Here is a 22324-nt window from a genome sequence, read left to right as displayed (position 1 = left end):
TCATTTAATCCAATTTACAAATAGCATCGTCTTTCATTCAGGCTTTCTGGAGGTTTTACTTTGTCGCACCTTGTTTCTAAACGTGCCTGACACATTGGGTTCGAAAGGCTCGTTTTTCTATTTGGAATGAAACCACATGTATTTGCCCAAAATCAGTCTAAATAAACGAAAGGCAGCTGATATTATTATACTGTCCAAGTGTCTGTGTTTGATTTATATGTCAAGGGCAAAGTATGTTAACAAATACCACTCATCAAACTCATTTTTCCTGCCTCATCTCATGCTGGGCACACAGATAAAGTACAAACTCAACTCCAGTCGCAGCAAATTCGCAAATAGGTTATTTCACTCTGACTCTGACTGAATTAAAAACATGTGCTTACCCCATATATTCCATTCTTCTAATATACAGAAGTGGTTCGACCTGATTGGTTTCACTGGACTGGAACTAGCCTATATGAAAGAAGAGACCATGCTGTGCTCTATGTTTTGAAACACACAGCCAGTGGGTTCTGCGCAATATGCTTGTGTAGTCATATGGAACTATATTGGAACCACATTTAGCCCTCTGTGCTACTCTTAACATTGCGTCATGTGAACGTTAAAATGATTAGATGATTAAATTTTATTATTTTAGTTCTCACTTTAGATACACAGTTGAATATGTTTCTATTGTGCTTTCTGTGTTGTTGTTTCACCTTTCAACACAGTTTAAAGTGAGTAGTTTGAGTTTACTGTAATTTCCTGCTCTGGCAGATGGTAACCGTAATTAACAGTGTCAAAGCTTTGCCAAACTCAGTGTGGTCACTTTCAGTACATGTAATTCCTGATGCTAGAATACATCTTTGGCAACTTAGGATATGGACTAATGATTGACAGTATGCTCGAACAGGAACTAAGGCCCAAAGTTAAATTCTCTAAGCAGATGTGTCCCCTGCTTGCACAGTTCAGGAGCATTCCTGTCTGATTGGACTTTTAAAGCAAGCCAGAACTTGGAAGGACCACTTCAAATCTGAAACCTTTTTTTTTTTTTTTTTGCCAGTGTTCATTTCTGTGTTTGCTGTGTTTGTCCATGTCTGTCTCTGACTGAGTGTGTGGCTCCAAGAAGCACTATTGTGAACTTGATCCACTTTTTTACATCTACACTATAACTCTGCACTTGTCCAATGTATTGGGAAAAGAAAAAAAATGTAGTGGATCCCCGCGCAGTCGCAATTCAGCTTTCACATCCCGGCAAATTTGTGGTTTTTGGTCAAAAAATACTTTTATTTGTGTTTTCTCTCAGAAATCAGGCGTTTTTTCCCACAGAAAACCCATCTTATTCACCCTAAATTGGTAATGATTTACTTTCTAAATACATGATAATAACAATAAAATATATAGCATAAATGAAAGCATAAAGTCCACAATTTGTACATGTTTATGTCTTTATGTTTTATTGATAGGCCGCACGGTGGTCTAGTGGTTAGCATGTTGGCAAATACAGGAACAGCCTGGAGATCGGGAAGACCTGGGTTCGATTCTCCCCTGGGCATTTCTGTGTGGAGTTTGCATGTTCTCCCCGTGTGCGCGTGGGTTTTCTCCGGGCACTCCGGCTTCCTCCCACATTCCCAAAACATGCATGTTAGGTTAATTGGCGACTCTAAATTGTCCATAGGTGTGAATGTGAATGGTTGTTTGTCTATATGTGCCCTGCGATTGGCTGGCGACCAGTCCAGGGTGTACCTCGCCTGTCGCCCGAAGTCAGCTGGGATAGGCTCCAGCATGCCCCCGCATGCCCCCGCGACCCTAATGAGGATGAAGCGGTATAGAAAATGGATGGATGGATGTTTTATTGATAATGTTTTTTCATCAAGCGTTGAGATTCCAAGCACGTGCTAACCGACCATTTCCTTGAAGACGAAAACGCGGCATTCCTCTGAGAGTACGAATATATTCAATATTCGGAGATAATTGTCAGCGTTGATGTTGCGGAAAAAGTACGATCCAGCAGTTAAACCATTTCCAAAAATCTGGGTATAGCAGCGTCGAAGAACATAAATTCTCATTTTGCATCCCAGTTTGACTTTTAAAACAATTTTAACCCTTTCATTTTTTGGAGGAAATTTTTTTTTGCCCACCGGTGTTCAGTCATGCATGTATCCATCCATCCATGTTCTACACCGCTTCTCCTCATTAGGGTCGCGGGGGTATGCTGGAAACTATCCCAGCTGACTTCAGGCAGCAGGCGGGGTACACCCTGGACTGGTCGCCAGCCAATCGCAGGGCACATATAGACAAACAACCATTCACACTCACATTCAATGGACAATTTAGAGTGAATGAACCTAAAATGCATGTTTTTGGAATGTGGGAGGAAACTGGAGTACCCGGAGAAAACCCACGCACACACGGGGAGAACATGCAAACTCCACACACAGATGCCCAACGGAGATTCGAACCCCGGTCTTCCCGATCTCCAGACCGTGACTGTGTGGCCAACCACATGCTAACCACTACACCACCGTGCGGGGGAATCAAATATACTATAATATATTATAGCTGACAATTTTGCAATGTCCACCATAACCCAATAGGTGACCTTTAAAATAAATTGGAAAGTGGTGCAGCTACCTGGCAACTAAGACTTCTTTGATCAAATTAATATCTATGCCATCCTGTTAATTAGCTATCTACAAAAATAAGTAATTTTTGCGTCCACATTCAATAAAGTCAGCCTCAATAGTTAACAGTGCAGGGTGTTTCCCTTTAATTTGGTTGAACCATAAAGTGATTTCAGCATCAAGTGCAATCTGAAGCCTTCTTAGTTGGTAAAACTGCGTCTATTGTGTTTGATATAATTTAAGGTGCAGCAACACCAGTAATATTGGATGTCATTGAACACCTCTGATTAGTTGTCTAGTTCATGTGGGTGGCATTGAACAAGTCATTGTTTATTACAGCAGCAGGGTTTGTGCGTGAGTGTCTGCTTCTTTTAGCGTACAATGGCGAATTTGCAGAGCTGTCGAAATGAGGCGTAACATTGACTGCTGTTGCTGGATTTTCTGGTTCACACGACTGGCCTTTCTATCAGATAGACAGCTTGACATGATCCAGACCCCACTCTCAGCCACACACAAAGGCACACCATACACACACACACACACGGCTTTCTGGGTTTGTCCTGCTTATTCAGGCCTGGACCAATTGTTGAAGAAGTTTATGACTAAATGAGAACATCACAAGGTCTTAGACAGACTTTCATTGTGTGATAGGAATGTGCAAAAATTGTTTTGCCACAGATTTCAAAGCAGCTAATGATTCATGACAGTTTTGGATGCAATTGAGTGTCGTTTGTTACTTTTCAGCATTAAAAAAGTGGCAGTTTTATGTTCAGTGGATTAAGTGCTTGTGTCTGTGTTTGTGAAACACTTCATCATTTGTATTGTTCCCTCCTTGAGGAGTGACGCTGGAAATCCACTTAGCGTTTACCATATATCTTACTTATCAGCTTAATCAGCTCAGTAACCCACATACATAAATGCACAGATTCACAGTGTCGTTTCAGGACTTACGTCTGGCTGAGATCACATATTTTTAACTTGAGGTCTTTCTAGTGTCTGCATGGGAGTACTTTCATGTTGGCCCCAAGTGAGGGTGGAGTGGTCCAGCATTGTTTTGTCTGAAGAAAGCAAATGATGCTGTGCAAAGCAAATGAGAGCTCCACTTCACTGGCCAGTAACACTATCTCTTGTCTTCAGGCTAGTAGCTGTTGTTTGTGTGCTCAGCCAAAACAGACACTATAGCAAATGCTCACCAACAGGCTAACCAAGGATTAACGACCATTAAAAAGATAGCTTGTTCCCAGGGAATCAAGTTATTGTTTGTCCCATTTACTCGTTAATGTATGTCAACTTAAAACATCCTGTTGAGATAGTTTCAAAGTCCTAAAACTCCCCTAATTAATACATTAAGTACCTCCAATTCTTCTATCTATCTATCTATCTATCTATTGACCACTGCGGAGTGGGCCGAGGGTCAAACAGGTCAACCATGTTAATCACGCGTCCAAAAAAAACACTGCCGTTAAAGGAAACTTTCATGGCCCTAATATTAATATATTTGATGTATATGTAAAATATAAGAAATATTATCCCGCCTCATTATTCACATATGGAAAAGATGTCTGGCAGGCATGTTCTGCAATGCTTTTCTCTTCATTGCACAATTTGACAAGCTCAGCTGGTGTGGAACTCTCGGTTGAAGGCAAAATGTAATGGGAAACACACCAGTCAAGTGAGAGGGTCAGAAGTCAAGGTAATATTTATGTTATTGTAATAAGTCAAGCAGTTCAAATTTCAAAACAAGAGTCTGAAATATCCAGCAGTTGCCTAGCATGTTGCACTTAAACAATCTGCTTTTATGCTGAATACAAATCCTCATCCTTTCTTAAATTGTTGGAGTTAAAAAAGACGTTATTGCAACTCCATGGAATTTGCTTGGGAAAATAACTGATTGTCATGTGAGTAAATCAATATGCACGGAACACAACATTTCAGCAATACAAAAAAAAAAAAGGGATTTCATCCCAGTTGTACTTTAAAATGAAGTAAAGTGCATGCAGTACTTTTGTTTGTGATGGCAATGGATGCATAAAAAGAATCATAGTTACAACTGCTTTGTGGGTTTTTCCCAGCCAGGTCTTTAGACAAATTGTACAACTTTGCCGACTGTGCTGGTCTGCACCTGATTCTGGGCCTCAACGCGCTGCAAAGAAACCCCGACAACTCCTGGAACACGTCCTCCACTCTGAGCCTCCTCAAATACAGTGCTGGCAAGAAATACAACATCTCCTGGGAGTTGGGCAGCGGTCAGTGCACCATTGGTTACTAAATTTATACTTTGTCAATCGACACCACAGTTTTAATGTGTCCTGGTTTTCCTTTCTCGTATATACAGGGCATGTGCCGTATTTACTCGTATAGTGGCTCGGGGCCTTAATTTACGTAGCTGCAGAGTGTACTAGGCCTTTATAGGCGTTTAAAGGGGAATGCCTTGATTTGTACCAGTTGATTTTTTAAATTTATTTTGTAATCAAGAATATATACATTTGCTTAGCTTCTCTAGCAATAATAAATGAAGATTAAAATAATATACTGTATATTACCATATAACATGTATTATAATCATTCCAGGTTTGGCCACTCATCATGGACCACACACGCTATTTGAGGAAACACATTATATTGACTGGATGCTTCATTAGGTACACCTGCACGACAGACCATGCGTTTGGCTCGACAAATTCAGTGGGCAAAACGGCTCTTTGCCCTGCAATCACAATGCATAATATATTTAAATTAATGCCTCTTTAAAAATGTAGCTTTTTTGTTTTTGCAAAGGCAGAATGTTTACAGTAGATATCATTGGAATGTGCAGGTGTACCTAATGTAGCCTGTGAGGTTATTTGCACATTGTATAATGCACAATGTAGCACAGTTGTCTTTATTTATGACCATTTCCTGCAGCCGGATTCTCTAGTGTGTAGTGTTTTGAGAGCAGTGGTCTCCAACATTTTTTCTTGTGAGGGCTACTTTTCCGAAATGAAAATGGCCAAGAGCTACTAATTTTTGTAACATCTATTTTCATAGCTTATTTCAACCCAAACAAACCAAATATGCTCCTTTTACCGGAACCAACATGATGGAATCCACAACTCACATTTTGTTTTTCAGAATGCATTTCTTTTTAGTGTTCAAACAGAATGCATTTCTTTTTAGTGTTCTCACATTATTAACTGAAAACCTGAACAGCAGGCTTGCTGGCGCCTCATGTGGTCGTGCGAGGCTAGCGGGTGCCCACGGGCACCACGTCGGTGACCCCTGTTTTAGAGTATAACTTAAAACATTCATAATTGTCTCATAGGTTTATACTTTTATATTTACATTCAGTTGTTACCTACTGAGAGGAAAGAGTAAAAATTATGTGTCAATTCCAGCATTATTTTTTTTAATGCACTATTTAATGGATCTTTATCTGCTGTGGTCACCATGTGGTAAGATAGCAGTTACATATCGTGTTTGTTTAACAAATAAGGACTTTAATAGAGACAGCTGAAAACTATTTGTCCCGTATTTCCAGGGTTAATTGTAGGTTCACTCGAGGAGTGGAAAAAAACAGCTTGTCCTCAAATTATTACTCACCATCGCCTCAACTGAGGCGAGGAACTGCACTGCACTCAAAGCTCTGTTTTACCACATCATAGTTTCATTTAATTTCATCTGCCAAAAAGCTCCCACTTGCAACTGTTATGTTAGGCTGCGAAACATGCAAAACCCAGTGATGGCACTGTGCCGAATTTTTGATTGAAGAACTTAAAATAGATGATACAGATGCAGTGGCCATTTAGGGAGGTACATTTTGTAAAGGTTGGTGCTAGTAAAACAGTCATTATAGCTTGCAGGACTGGAACTTCTAAGCAACTGATAAAAATGAACACAGATAAAACAGCAATGCTCTTCAGTGGAGTTGTTAAATACAAAATAGTGGACCTGTCTATTCCATCCACTCAGCTCACACATTCTCTTTGTTTTTCTGATTCTCATGACAGTCAGTCCATCTGTTCACGCTGCTTTGAATTGGTCATTGTCCTGTTTTTACAGGCTGCTGGATACAGTCAAAGAACAGAATCTAAAAAGGATGACAATAAAAACGTAAATATTTTCCTCCCAGAGCCTAATGCGTACCGCAGCATGGTGGGCCGCGCCGTCAATAGCACCCAACTGGCTCAGGACTACGCCAAGCTACGGACCCTGCTCCAGTCGGTACGCTACTACAACCGAGCTCACCTTTATGGCCCAAATGCTGGAAGACCACGGAGGAACGCTATCCTGCTTTTGGATGGGTGAGTCACCATATAAAGCACTGATAGGACACTCTTTGTTTGGCTACGCAGCTTGAAATATGGGCAAGTGTGCAACCTTTACAGAGCTTTACTGCGCTTAATACACACACACACACACACACAGACACACACAGGCTCGCACAGATTCAGTGTTTATGGCTTTCCACTTGGCCCGTTTCTGTGTCTCAGCCCAAGTTATATCATGTCGGCGTAAATGAGGTGTCACATGATTTACAGGGTGTCGACACAGCATCTCACCTGCCAGTTGCTCCACAGCTTCAGTTTAATCTCCAGGATTATCTAACAAGCTTCTCATCGCAGGCCTATGCCACCAAGCTTGAATAAAATAGGGTGGCAGCTATTTTAAAAGAGAAAATAAAACACCCAAATGTATCTTCGTCCCTCCTGACAAATTTAGCAAGGCTGCAATTGACATTTCATTCGTTAGTCTTCTGTCAAACTTGATTATGTTGACAAATTTTGTTGTTTTATAGTCCATAAACAGAAAACATGGGCACAAAAGGTCATAATGTTTGCCATCCTAAAATGATGACAGCGAGTCTCTAGAATTACCTTAAACCATGGATGGATGAATGGAACGATGTTGCGGCTGTGACCAGTCATTCATGAGAGTTTTATAACAATGGAATAAGACATTTCAAAGTGCAGGGGAAGGAATACAATGTGTACCTTTAGGCTTTAACTAGCATTGTTAAATAAGTGGTGTAAACCACAATAGGCACGGTAAAGCTCTAATAAAATCATGAGTGCAGATAAACACAGGAACAGTTTAATGTCTCAGCATATCTCAGCCTGAATCTGTCTCTTCTCTGTAGCCACCCACATTCTGACAGTTATTTGGAAGAGGGAAGGATTTGATACGAGCCTCCCTTCACTCGAGCTACTTAGATCAATGAAGACATTAATGGCAGCTCTTTGTTACGCAGACATTTCTGGCAGTTTAAATTTACTTGCAAATAAAAAGCTGTCTGTTTGAGTGCACCCCAAGAGCTAACACTGACTGGTGACGGATTGTGGATATAGGAGGATGTAGAAGATAAGCGCAGGAGAAAGAGAGCGAAGAGGGAATGGAGTATCTTTAGGTCACCGGTGTAGCGTTTAACGACGAGGTGATTCTTGTGTGTTTGACACTCTTTATGAGGAGTGTTCTTATGTTGGAAAGCTCAATGTCTGCACTGCTCACAGGAAATACATTGATTTAAACACAGAGCTGCTAACCATCTAAATAGCAGAGCTGCACAGACTAAACAACCTAGAGCAGTGAAAGTTGTATGTCTCTCCTGTTTAGAGATACACATTCGAGTGTGTCTGACAAGTTGTTACCCCCCAAATATGGAGCGATTTGTGTCGAGTACAAGGTGGCTGCAAATACACAAACTGAGAGGCTGAGGCGTAAGCAATCATGGGGACGTTTTGGTACAGTAAGAGAGTCATTGTTTGGCATTAGAATGTAAAGGTCCCATAATTCTACTATTTTTCACCTTTTTAGATAAGTCCCACAATAGTGTGTTGGATGTGTTTAGGCCATAATCTAGCCTTGACGAGAATGTAGAAATTTTACTTTAAAAAATTCAAGATTCAAGAGATTCTAGATTCAAGAGAGTTTTATTGCCATGTGCATGGTAAAACAGCAGTTATACCATGCAATGAAAATCTTATTCTGTTCATTCTCCCAAGAAAAGAAAGAAAACACAAGAAAGAATAAGAACATAAGAAACATAAACACAAAATGCTTTAGTAAGCCCTCCCAGGAACATGCAGTTTTATGTCTGTAATTGTACTATGTCAATATTAAATGACGTTTTCAAACTTTAACTTGTTGCACTCATTAACTGATGTGCCTTGATGTGCATTAACTCTGTGCTAATTGTCCCTGCTTCCAACTGTAACAGTGGTGACTGTTGTGTGCTTTAAGAATTGACGAAAACAAACACTAACCAAACCCTCCCCCATATACTGTAAATCATACTGTACGTAGTGTGTGCTGCATGTGCAAAGCCTCTCTGTTTTTGTATTGTTAGACCTCTTGGAACTCCTGGAAGTAATTTAAGGTTTTAAAGGATCCTAAATTGCTAATGCCACTATTAAATGTTCTAACACTTATTTTGTTGGTAGACTTTATTGCATTTTCTTTTTTTTGCCGCAGAAATGCTTCCCTGTTGTGACGACTGTGAAACATTTTATTTCCGTTCTTGGTCAGCTTGTTTGTGCTAAATTTAAATTTGTTGTTTTTTTGTTTTCTCAGATTCATGAAGAATGCCGGTTCTGTTGTTGATGCTGTTACGTGGCAACAGTAGGTATTTTACCCCTTTTTTTCTGTTTTGACTAGGGATGGTACGATCAGGGTTTTATGTTGCCGATTCCGATACCGATCATCCACGAGTGAGATCGACCAATACCAATACCAGTACCGATCACATGGATTAACTGTATATTTTTCAATTTATTGATGATGAGTTGATCAGAGGTGCCAAAGTGGGTATGTGTACCCTCAGGGGTATGCCAATTGTAATAGGGGGTACGGGAATAGAAATTAAACACAATTAGCGCCTAACACTTACAATTAGGGGAGGAGAACTGAGCAGAGGGGAGACAGAGCATGAAGTTGTTAATTGCTCTGTGTGCATTATATGAACAAATGAGTACATTTGATTGTTATTTTGTGCATTAAGAGTGTTTGATCTTGACGAGTTTATTTAGATTGGTGTCCCAATCCCCGCACGGTGCAGTGGTGAAAACCTGTCACTTTGAGTAAATGAGGCTTTATTATTGGTTGTATGTATTTTTGTACTTCGGATATTGCTTTATCATGATTGTTAAACTTCAGTTTGGTATTAAATTAATATGCAGACCTAAACCACAGCCATCATGGGTGTGCAAAAAAGTGAAAGTCAAATTTAACCCATTCACACAGAAGAATACCAACATCAGACTGTAGTAAAAGATATGTAGGATGATTACTTGCCTATTTATCAGTGCTCATTTGAAAAATGTGACCATGCAAAATATACATTTTTGACCTGGAATTACTATGAAATTAACTGAACAAGTAATTATGTTCAACATTTCTAGTTAATTAAGATAAAAAGGGTTGTGCTTTTTAAGTGTTCAGTAGTAGGGTGTACATGGCCTCAGGTCAAATGTCTGAAGGGGTATGCTACTGTAAGCAGTTTGGGAACCAGTGCGATAGACTATTCCAATAACTCTAGCTAGCGAGCTAACTGCCGCCAATGCAAAGTGCATCCAGTGACAGCTAGGCAAAGCATGTAAACAAAGACGCAAGAACAGTGGAACTGCAATAGGTAGGGAGGGAGTGATCAAACACGCTGGCTTGACTGGTGTAGCCTGTGTCGAGCTCAATACGAGAAGCGTCATTTTGTTGCCAACCCTACGTGACACAGCAGACATGTAGGATTTGCCGTCCCACGTCGATCGTTTTTTTGCGATCGGCTTTGAAAGGCGTTTATCGGCATACGCCGATCACACGTTTTTTACGGTAATCGGCCGATATTGGTCGGTGGCCGATCGATTGGAGCATCCCTAGTTTTGACCCATGAAACCTCAAGAATACACAAGCAATTCCCTTAAGTGATACGAAATCAAATGGCTCCGATCATGTTTTTTTAATCACATTGTGTACAATTTTGGAGTAGCTGAAAATAATCCATATCCATGATATCACTGAGCGATTGATGCTTATTGTGAGGAACAGTGTGCACTCTGGGAATGGAAAAACAAGGCAAACAACCTGAGACAGACTGTGTTAAATCAGTAACACCTGACATTTGTCTATTGCACATCCTGTAGGAATGCATACAAATCTATCAATCCCCCATGTCTTATCCCCCGTGTCGTTGCACATATGTAAGTATGTCGAAAGACACACCCACCCCTAAGCTCAGACAAGCATTGCGTGAATGTGCGGTCACTGAGGTGAAGGTCAGGTCTAATTAGAAGAAACGGAAGGAGAAAGGGCTTGTCAGTAGGGTTTAGAAAAACACCACCCACACTGTTAAAACCAAACCATATGTTCAACCTCATTCTCTTTGTCAATTAGCCACTTTTATTCTAGAGCTCCAGATTCCAGCCTAACCAGCGTGCATGACAGACTCTGACGTCTGCACAAGGAGCTAAACTAATAAACTTGGAGACCACTCATTAGCACGTCTACTACAGCTGTAGCAACTTGTTTTCTTCATTTGAAATGTAATGATAATCACAAAACTCCTTTGTGAGACTTATAATGGGGTGTTTTTGGTATTTTTAGCCATAACAAAATAATTATAAACTGATTTTTAATGTAAGTTTTATCTTGAGAAATGACTTGTGGGCCTTTTAACTATCTGTTTTAACTATCAGAAAAAACGCTGTTGTACCAGCTGTTGAAATATAAAGCTGAGACCAAAAATGTAATTTAACAATTGAATCTTCAATTGGAGTGAATACAAAGCAATTGTAAGGCCAGTGCACTGGAGGAAATCAGCTGTTGCGAACCAAAGCCCGGAGAAGCCGCGAGCGCATTTCCTTCCGATTTGCATATTTCACTTTCTATTATAACTTTTACTCCCTATTGGGTGTTTTGCGTCGGCCTCTTCAAGCAAAGTCAGCAACCACTACTTATCCTCACACGGCTGGAGACGTGTCCTTCAATTAGGCAATGTGTGGGTGTGCTCATGCAAGGTAAAAAACAACAGGATGTGATATTCAAGTGATATATTGTGACTTCTTTTCTGAGGAGAATAAAATGTACATCAATTCAGACATAACGCACTACTCTAGTCAGGTGGAAAAATCTTTCCTCTAACATAACAATACTTTTACATTTTTGCGTAATTTGCGTAGTTTGAAGTAATTCTGCCTCTAGCTTCATCACTCTGAGCAACATCCTTCGACCTAAATTTGGTATTTGATTGTACATCTTGCAGTATATTCCTTCAGAACAGCATATTGAGGTGGAACAAACTCAGATTGAGATGGCAACCTCCAGTTAGGCCCTCTGACCTTGTTAAATCTAACATGGGATAGCACTACTACACTGCCGCCCGGGCTTGTGAAAATATGACCTCAAAAAGTAAATGGGACAAATTTACTTCCTATTTAATGACAAGAGGCCTCTGAACAGCACACTTAATGTGAGCCGTAATTGCAAGCTGTGGCGCATTAGCAGGGTTTAGAAGGGCTTCACCGCTTATGAAAGACAGGTCTTCCACCTTAAATAACATGCTTATTATGTGCTTTAACTGTATTTGACTGCTAAAAGATCACATTACACACACACACACAGGTTCCCAAACATCATATGTTTTCTAGTTGTCTGTAAAGCATTTATACAGTAGTTTACTTCAACTATTAATGATTCAAGCCCTACAGATTTACAGATGGTGCTGCTTAATTCAAAAGAAACTTGGTCATAATTTCTCAGTTATGTGCATTTTTTGCACTGACTTTATAAGCTTACTTTACTCACTTGGCACACTTTAATTGTTGATAGTCTTTTTCTCGCTACTTATACATTATACATTATACATTTGTATTATTATTTAAGTATCCAGTATGTGCATGATTTTTCTATTGAACACAACTGACACTTGTACAAATACAATATACAGTGAACATCAGATAAAAACAAGTCACATTTAGGAAATTGTTGCGCCAGAAATAAAGAAAATAGTAAAACGTGTATTTTAGCATGGTAAAAATCAAACCACACGACCGCATGTTCTCATATCTGCAGTGTTGGCACATGTGTATGCAGATTTTATGCCTATGCCTGGAATCCTTTGATGCTATCATTGTAATCACCCATTTTTCTCCGCTCTACTGGCTTCATTAACATTGTCAATTTGACTAGGGAATCTACATCATTTTCTTGGTTTCATTCTCGATTTTCGAAATAAAAGAAAGTAAAAATGGCTCGAAGCAGTTGCAGCTGAGCTGAGACCATCTGTAATGTTTTTTAATAGCTTTTATTTCCCTTAGGATGCTAAAGAGAAACATACACAAAGCAACAAATGTTTTACATTTTTTCACAAAGAGGCGTGCTGCCGTTTCCTAGCATGTCTTTTTAATTAATGTGGAACCTTTCTCTGGAATATGTTGACTTTATGTGCACTGTTCATCCAAAAACGTATTTGGTGTTCATGAAACAAGGCTGCACTGCCTCTATTTGCCTCAACATGATGGTAAAATGTGATATTGTTGATCATTTCATGATTAAAATTATGAAGATAATGATCCTGTTTGCCACGTTATATTAAAATTAAAGTCAGGCCATCGACCTGTAAAGTCTGCAATTATACGGTCATGAACTAAAGATGGTGATGAACTTTTTTCTTAATACCAGTGAGTCTTCTTAGTTGTGTTTGATATGTAAATTAAGACAGGGGTTTTCAAAGTGTGACGTGGACCTGGAGGTGCCAGAAAACTCAAGGGAGGTGCAGCAGCTTGAGCAAAATGAGAAAAAACATCTTAGTACTTGCTAAGTAAACTTCAGTTAAGTTTAAAGGGAAACTGATTTGAATTTTAATCCTACAGTGAGAGGTCACAGCCGGGGTTGAGCAGAAAACACAAAACAGGCCTCAGAAAATCTGTTTCGGTGAGCAAGGGAGGCCTAAGCCCTTTTATATTCACTGAGGGGAGGCTCTTTGTGCCAAACTTTGAAATTCCCTGGCACACCCATTTCAATTACTTATTTGAAGAGCTATGGGACAGAATGAAGAAATGATGGCATAAATAGGATTTTTAGCACACAAGATACACAGCATAGCGGAGAAAGGAGGACTACATGCCCTGATTGAGACAAAATAAAAAAAATAATAATAATAATTTGGTTAGTTTTTGGTTTATTTTTTTACTTTACAGTTCCACTGTATGTGCTTTACAGTTATTTCCAGGATGGCCGGGTGAAAAAAGTGGAGGATTTCTTAAAGACACGTTTGTTGGATACCCTGAGAGAACAGATCACTAAAGTAGCCAAGGTACTGATATTTTTGTGTATTACACAATACATTGAGATTTTTAATTTCCATATCTTTATCTGACGAGACTCCTTGTATTGGTATTTTAATATCTTTATATCCATTCAGATACATGTCGGTCAATGATAACTGTTCTTGGCTGAAGTAAACCTTGCTCAGGCACCTTGGGAAGAAATATCTGCTGCGTATCTAAATATGCAAATGTAGGTATAAAGTTTTTAGATGAACTTATTTACAGTGCATAAGTTCATTTAAAACGTGTATACCTACTTTTGGCCATTCATTTGCTTAAACTTCTTATTGATAGTTAAACCTCCATGTGGACTTTAAGCATTTTAAACACAAAAAATAATTACAGTTTATTCTTATTTATTCATTATTATTAATTGATTAATTTACACCTGTGTATCTATTATTTTCTGCAGGTTGTGAACACACATACGCCCGGTAAGAAAGTGTGGCTGGGTGGACTCGGTCCAGCATGGGCAGGAGGCATCAGTAATCTATCGGACACATACGCTAGTGCTTTCCTGTAAATAATATTTTTTGCACACTGAAGCTCCCTGATTTGAACATTTGTCAGTGAAATGTATTTATTTGTCTCATATTCCAGGTGGGCTAACACTCTGGGAATGGCTGCTGTTCAGGGAATTGACGTTGTTTTACGCCACTCGTTCTTTGATCACGGATACACGCATCTTGTGGACCAGCATTTTAACCCTTTACCGGTAAGTTGTATATTCATTCATTATTCATCTTCTATGCCGCTTGTCCTTATTAGGGTTGGTAATGTATGCTGGAGCCTATTCCAGCTAACTTCGAGCGAGAGGCGTGGTACACCCTGGGCTGGTTGCCAGCCAATCAGTAGGGCACATATAGACAAACAACCATGCACACTCACATTCATACCGATGGACAATTTAGTGTTGCCAAATAACCAAACATGGACGTTTTCGGAATGCGGGAGGAAGCCGGAGAAAACCCACACTCAGGGAGAACATGTAAACTCCACACAGAGATGTCCAACAGAGATTCGACTGTGATCTCCAGACTGTGTGGCCAACATGCTAACCACTAGGTCACCGTGCAGCTGAGTCGTATAACCATAGTAAATTTTAACAAAGTATTTGTTGATTCACGGGATACAAATTGAATCTACCTAGCAGCAGGACAACTCGGGACTCTATATTAGAGCCCGTATACAGTCTGCTTCTCCTGGATTGCACCTCTTTGCTTTTTCCCATGGGAGCTATTAGCTGAGATGAAAGGCGTTTAGTGGTGATGAGTGGTTAGACGCAAGGGCGAAATGCCATGTAACCTTAGCCCTTTGTCAGTAACTCAGGACAGTGTCACCGTCTCTCCCTCAACCCCCATTGCAACTGTGCGCCTCTCTGTGCATCACATTGGGCTGCTGAGAGAGATGCAACTTGAGATGCTGGTATACAACCATGTAAGTAAAATATCCAACAGGCTGAAAGAGAGCTGACCAGTAACAGTGAAATAATAAAAAATAAATCACAATGTTACATTTGACCAAAATGTTATACTTACATGCTGCACTCCTCTTCGAGGGGACATGGAGACAAGGACAAACACTTTTTAACCCTTTTAATATTGTTTGTGTTGCTCTCCATAAGTCGATGTTAATTTGGTAGTTTAAGTAAAATAACCATTTTGTCGGGTGATAAAAATAAATTAGTTAGTTAGTTAATTAGAGTTATAAAGTGGTGAAATGCTAGCATAAGAGAAGTTAGTTCAACGCTTTGAAATTAAAAACCGGTACAGTTCAAGCAAAGATAAAATAGGCGAGTCAAGATTTACTTTGACGTGCAATTAAACATGAGAAGAAACATTTGTTATCATTTAGCCTTTAGAAATACTGTATGAACAATCCAACATCCCGGTCTCCATAACACCTACTTTCATGAACGACACACTTTTGCCATACCTTTCTTTTGGATACGGCCTTTTGAGACTCACGTCAGATATGAGACCATAAACATTGAAAATGACCTTATTTTTCTTCCTCCTGTGTCTCCATTATTTATTTTGGACTGGGGGTCCCCCGCTAGGATCACAATGCTTTTAAAGTTGCTTTTTTTCCTGAAGGCTGCACTCGCCTACCTGCTGGGAGAATGCACTGCAGGGCCAACCTGTCCTGTGGATAAGAAATTTATGACCCGGCCCCTTCCTTACCCTTTAGGTAAAGTAGATGTCGAATCCCTTCCCAGCTCACAGACTTCAATCGCTTCTCTGTTTTTATAGTTATCCCGCCCTTCTCTTTTACTTACGTTAACAATTGCACCGTTTTGTCGTCTTCATCCACAGGTGCTTTGTGAATTCCCACATCTCGTTATCTTAGATAACTTTTTTGAGCTGCAAAAAGATCTAGTGTGTGGTGCTACGTAAACACATCATTTTTTATGACTGTACTTTGTTCATTCCCAGAGAGGACATTACATGTTCCATTCTGTTAATTTTGTTACATGCAACACACACACACACACACACACACACACACACACACACACATACAGATTCAATCTCCTGATGCACAATATTAGCTATGGTCTTGCAGGCAAAAGTGTTGCAGTGCATCTCCATGGGGCTCAGGAAGCAGACTGGCATCTCTTCAACAACCGCTATCAGTTTTCATGTCTTTAGTCCGCAGCAGGTCTTCAAATCAGGGCAAGTGCGTACATTCTGCGCTACTGCTAATAGTTAAATCACACTATAATCATTTCAATTATTTATCACCAATATTGATACGAATAGGCGGTCTAGGGTTGCCACTGCAGTGGAAGGTGTTATGTCTCCTCATACCAGCAAAATAATTTTTGTGGCTGTAAAGGATGAGCTGACTGAATTAGTACTACTGCAGTATATTATAACTTCAAAGCTTCACTTGTATTCATTGCATTAGTTCTGAAGTTGAGCTGCACAATGTTACTGCAACACTCTGTCTTTGTCATCTTGTCATTTTGTTCATTACACGTGTCCATTTACGTTACATTAATGTTATAGTAATATTAATAATTATGACAGCTGCATTAGGATTTGACATTATCGCTATTCTCACAGATGCAGATGTCAATATTTTGTCAATAATTTGCATTGTGAGAAGTTAAGTACAGCACCACACTGACCATCTTGCACGTGTTAACAGTGTGAGATCCCAAACCGTGACTCGCAATTGTTCCTTCTTGTATTCACTATGCAATTAATCACAGGACACAGTTCTGAACCGACAGTACAATAATCCAAGCATCCCTTCTCTGCCCGTAGCCAACAGTATACTGTGCTCTGGTTTTTCGATGGCTGAGCAGCAAATTAAGTTAAAGTCTGCATGGAAAAAAATAAGCCCCTAAATGCTGCCATATGCAGGATTGCATGGGAACTTCCTGAGGAACACATGTTGTTCAGGGTCTCTTGGAGAGGTGTTGAGTCTGTCTTATGCATAGAGAGAGAGACACATTGTGGTACAACAGCAATGAATGAACACTGGGAACGGCATAATATTGTGTCATAACTTAAACTGTCGTTCTGAACCCGCTTTGGTCAAAGAAATGTGAAATGTCACAGGTACAGCTTCAAGTGTCGAACAATCACGCATTTGATCCTGACTGATTTGTTAACCAATAAATTCCTCTTGGGCTTTTGCCAGATACCCTACATTGCTTTTCACAATTTAATATGAGGGGGGAAAAATTCTGATCCATCTATCTGTGCTGGTCTCACCTTTGCAGGATTACTGGTTCTCTCTGGTCTTCAAGCATTTGGTTGGGCCAAAGGTTTTAGCAGTGCGGGTTGCCGGACTGCAAAGGAAGCCCCAATCAGGACGAGTCATACGAGACAAACTGCGCATTTATGCCCACTGTACCAGCTACTCCAAGTAGGTTTTTTGACACAACCATCTCCACAGCCAGGGTATACGTTATTTACAATGATTTGGTATTTTCAGAGCTAGGGTCCTCTTAGCCTCCAAGAGACTGGAACCAGTTTGGGAAAGTTGCAGGGGGATTCAGATTGAAAGCAGACTCCATGTGTCCTCCTGCAAACACCTGAGGCTCAGTGTGTTTGAACGAACAGCATAGTCCACAGCCGGCTTATTCAGCTTCACATAAATAGGCAGACCGTGGACACCCGCACATTCACAGTTCAGAGCCTATAAAAGTTAACGGGTATCACTTATCAGGTGTGTGGATTCTGCCTCTCTGCTGTCAAAGAGTTGCTGAAATGTGTGGTACGCCTTTATTCCATCTCGGATTGGCTGGAGGGGTCCATTTGAGGGGGTGGGACAATAAGGTAGTCTGTGTAGGGAGGAGATAAAGAGTACCAGCATGGCCTGTTCAAGGTTATCATTTAACCCAGGCCAGAGGCTGTCAGCACCAAGCTAGATTTACGGCCTTACTCCCCATAGGGCTCACTTACAAGGCAGGAAAAAATGTTCAAGAACTACACAGGTAAGATGGTAGAGGTGGTAAACAGGCCCAAGTAACTAATTTACTGATGAGGTTGGATTACATGTCTGTAGATAGCTCAAATAGTTTTCAGTTGGTGCTGACAGCTAGCCACCAGGTGCGTGTGTGCAGTGATACCCATGACCAGTCAAACATGAAGTCATATTATACTGTACATAACAAGGTAGTACATAGCACTACTTCTCGGATTAAATTCAATTATCTTTGTTTGTGCCGTTTTGTGGTTTTGCTAAGCCTGCAAGTGGACAGCCGTTTGTAGTCTCAGTGACTAGACTGCACCGTATTAGACAGCACATAGCATAAATATACTCAGGCAGTTGGCGGCTTGAAAAGTCTTTGCAGATTAGATACTTGGCTTTTGCCGCCCTTTTACCCCTTTTAGTGGTTAATCTTCTGTTTTCATGTTTCCAGCAATGCACCAACATCAAACACCAACAAACACATGTTTATGTTCCTATTTTGGAGAACATCATCTTCTGCCATGTCTGAGAGGTCATTATCTCTTGCGCCATCTCAGGAACAAAGCTCCAGCATTTTTACATACACTCAAACGCCATGTTGCGTCATTTGTCATTATGTTTGTATTGACTAAGGTTCATGAAATACATGGCGAATGGTGTAGCCAAGTCATAATAAAAGGAATGTATGCATAAAAATGCGATTTAGATGTGACACGAACATTTAGAAGCGCAAAGCATTGACCCTGAACACCAAAGCCAACATGTGGTATTCACTAGAGCAGTGTTGTCTTTGCCTTCATATTGGAGCTCTTATTAGATTATATCATGTTTGTCTTATCTGTCTCTTTGAGTTATTTACCTTTAGCCAGTCTCCCTATCAGGTTGTGTCCCCAGTGCTTTTCTCTCAGGAGAGGGACTCAAACAATGTTTGTGTAACCCAAGAAGTGTTGTCTGTTACATTCACACCCTGCACGGGACCTTTGACTTTCCAGAAATAGCTTTTTAATACTGGAAACATATTTGCTCTGTAGCCTTCACTGTAACTCTAAGAGCCTCAGTTCAACATGCAGTCTCTTGATTATAAATAATATAGTACGCAACATGGTGATAGTTTATCTTCATTGCTCCTCTTGATCCAATCTGGATGTTCTTGCTCTAAAGTTGTATTGCAGACGATAATAGCGCTTTGAAAGACTGGCGTCTCTTTAGCCTAAGCGGGGAAGCCCAGATTTCATTTTCCCCGGCTACTTCGTCCAGCTCTTTACGGCAGATCCTGGGGTGTTCCCAGGCCAGCTGAGAGACATAGTCTCTCTAACGTGTCTTCCCCGAGGCCTCCTGCCAGTAAGACGTGCCCTGAACACCTCCCCAGTGAAGCGTCCGTGAGGCATCCTGAGCAGATGCCCGAGCCACCTGATCTGGCTCCTCTCGATGCAAAGGAGCAGCGGTTCTATTCCGCGTTTCTCTAAGGGAGAGCCACCACCCTACGGAGAAAACTCATTTTGGCCGCTTGTACCCACGATCTTGTCCTTTTGGTTACTACCCAAAGCTTATGACCATAGGTGAGAGTAGGAACGTAGATCGACTGTGAATTTGACTGTTAATTCTGCACCACAACGGACCAATGCAGAGTCAGCATCACTGCAGATGCCACACCAGTCTGTCTAGCTGGAACTTCTCCACCTCGCGTACCAGCTCAGGCTCCTTCCCCACCAGAGGGGTGACATTCCAAGTACCGAGAGCTAGCTTCTGCAGCCGAGGATCAGACCGCCAATTCCCCGCCTTTGGCTGCCACCCAGCTCACTCTGCTCCCAACCCCTTTGGCCACCACCCCTTTGAGTGGTGAGCTTATGGGAGGGGCCAAAGGGGTCAGGGCCCATGTTGCCTCTTCGAGCTTTGCCCAGCCGGCCCCCATAGGTACAGGCCTGGCCACCAGACGCTCATCCTTGTGCCCCACTTCCAGGCCTGGCTCCAGAGGGGGGCCCTGGTGACCGCCGTCCAGGCGAGGGAAAACCAGGTCCATTTGTCTGACTCATCATTGGTGTCTATTTGAGCTACGCTTTGTCTGGTCCCTCACCTAAGTGGTGTTTGTCATGGGTGGGCCTACCAGGTGTCCCTACCCATGCAACTGGAATTATTATTATTATTATTTTTTTTTTTTTTACTGAGCTGAGTGAAGAAGACAAATAACAAAATTAACATGTCATTTTCCTCACTGCACCAGTCACAACTATCTGAGAGGCTCCATAACGATTTACATCATCAACCTGCATCGATCGCGGAAGAAAATTAAGTTGGCGGGGACGTTGCGGAACAAGACAGTGCATCAATACCTGTTGCAGCCCTTCGGTAACGATGGACTCAGAGCCAAGTTAGTGTACACACACACACACACACACACCCCCACACACACATACGCAAAAACATAATTATGCACATTAAGCGAGTTATATTTATTTTGATTAAAAACTAAAGTGCCCATCCAGTTTCATTCAAGCTTGTCATTATTGGCATATATGAATAATTAGGTTTGATTATATGAAACAAAGAGGAAAGAAAACATTCATATATTCAAATTAAATAATAAAGATATAATTTACATTTTTGTTTTTTCCATAATATTATTTGTCGTAATGCAGTAATTAGTTTATAAGTTAATTTATAACAATTCATATTTTAATCAATCCTGGTTACCTTAAATCTATTTTATTCAAGATTATTGTGTGGTAATTTTACTACAAGTATTTGTGTTGTATTTATTATTGCTTTAATTCATAAAAAGTTGCAATAAAAAATTCATTTGCTAATTAATTGTGATTCTTCACTTGGAAGTTCTAACACTCGGTGGCTGCAAACGGCAGATTAGATTGCACGGCTTTGCATGTTACCTGCCAACTTAGATATAAAAACAGTCATCAGTTCCTGCAATCCTTTGAACTTACTGCTGTTTGCATCTTTGTAGAATGCATTTTTATTGCACGGTATCTAGATTTTATTTGTTTTTAATTTTTTTAAATCCATTAATCACACACAGAATTAAGGTAAGCCTTTTCTCTTTTCTCTCCAGTTACTTAAACTCATGGGCTTAAAGTGTATGCGCGTGCTTGTAAGTGTTTGCATGTGTGTTATGTGATACCTCCTAATGGAGGATCAGGCCTAGTCCTTAAATAACCATGCACTGATGGAGAATCTTTTTGGTGTTAGAACGACATAGCAAGGCAGTAAGGAGGACATTAAGCTAACGATGGGCCTTTTTCAGGCCTCAAGTACTTTGACTATGACCACAGACAGCAAGCACACTGAGACTTTTACGAAGAATGCAGTCATACCAGATGTCTATAAATTTGTCTGACTAGTGGTATTTGTTAATGGTGGTTTACATCCATATGGTGCATCAAAGCTTTGGCATATATTGACTGATTCACAGCTGCTTATTACCGAGCCCAATGTTATTGTCTTAAGATACCAACTGTAGCTGAGCTCCCTCTCTCTAATTCCTGCTGCAATTTCAATAACAAAAGGTGCGCAACGACGGGTATTGATACTAATACTGTATGTATAAAGAATAATATGACCTGATGAAATATTTAATTTTCTATTGATAAGGAATATGTTTTTTATTTTATTTTTGTCAGATGGTGAAGTTTTTTTTTTATAGATGGTGTGTATAACAGTGTACAAGCGTATAACATAATTTACTTATAGATCTGATTTTTGAAGCATTTTTCATTGTTAATCACCCTTCAGTAATCTCATCCAGTGCACCTTAATTTGCAAGAAAAAACACAGAATGCTTCAATTATTTTTTGATTCAGTGATTAAAAAAAAAAGACAATGGTTGCTGTTAGCAGGGGTGGCACGACATACCCAACTCACGAGACGAGAAGCGATTTTAACATTAATTTTAAGAAAAGTACAATGAAAAATAGGACTGAGAAAACAAACTTTTTTCGCAAAACAATGCAGTTTTGAAATGATTACTGTCCCACAACCTGAAGCATTTTT

The 22324-nt window shown here is 40.3% G+C and overlaps 1 protein-coding gene across 6 annotated transcripts in view; it reads left to right on the top strand.

Moving 5' to 3' along the window:
• Window positions 1-22324, top strand: part of hpse2 (heparanase 2) — a 74032-nt gene that overhangs the window by 47333 nt on the left and 4375 nt on the right. For all 6 annotated transcript variants that reach the window (XR_008573594.1, XM_054798252.1, XM_054798256.1 and 3 more), the window contains 8 exons: window positions 4676-4849; window positions 6712-6883; window positions 9150-9197; window positions 13788-13881; window positions 14307-14413; window positions 14495-14609; window positions 17628-17773; window positions 20544-20690. Coding sequence is in view for 5 of the 6 variants with exons in the window: in XM_054798252.1 (XP_054654227.1) it covers window positions 4676-4849; window positions 6712-6883; window positions 9150-9197; window positions 13788-13881; window positions 14307-14413; window positions 14495-14609; window positions 17628-17773; window positions 20544-20690 (1003 nt within the window). In the remaining variant the exon portion in view is untranslated. The remainder of the gene's footprint in view (window positions 1-4675; window positions 4850-6711; window positions 6884-9149; window positions 9198-13787; window positions 13882-14306; window positions 14414-14494; window positions 14610-17627; window positions 17774-20543; window positions 20691-22324) is intronic.

This window comes from Dunckerocampus dactyliophorus, chromosome 14 (genome assembly GCF_027744805.1).
Source record: "Dunckerocampus dactyliophorus isolate RoL2022-P2 chromosome 14, RoL_Ddac_1.1, whole genome shotgun sequence".
NCBI classification, from domain to species: Eukaryota; Metazoa; Chordata; class Actinopteri; order Syngnathiformes; family Syngnathidae; genus Dunckerocampus; species Dunckerocampus dactyliophorus.
Note: the sequence above shows the minus strand (reverse complement) of the source record. Positions and strands in the feature narration are given on the sequence as shown.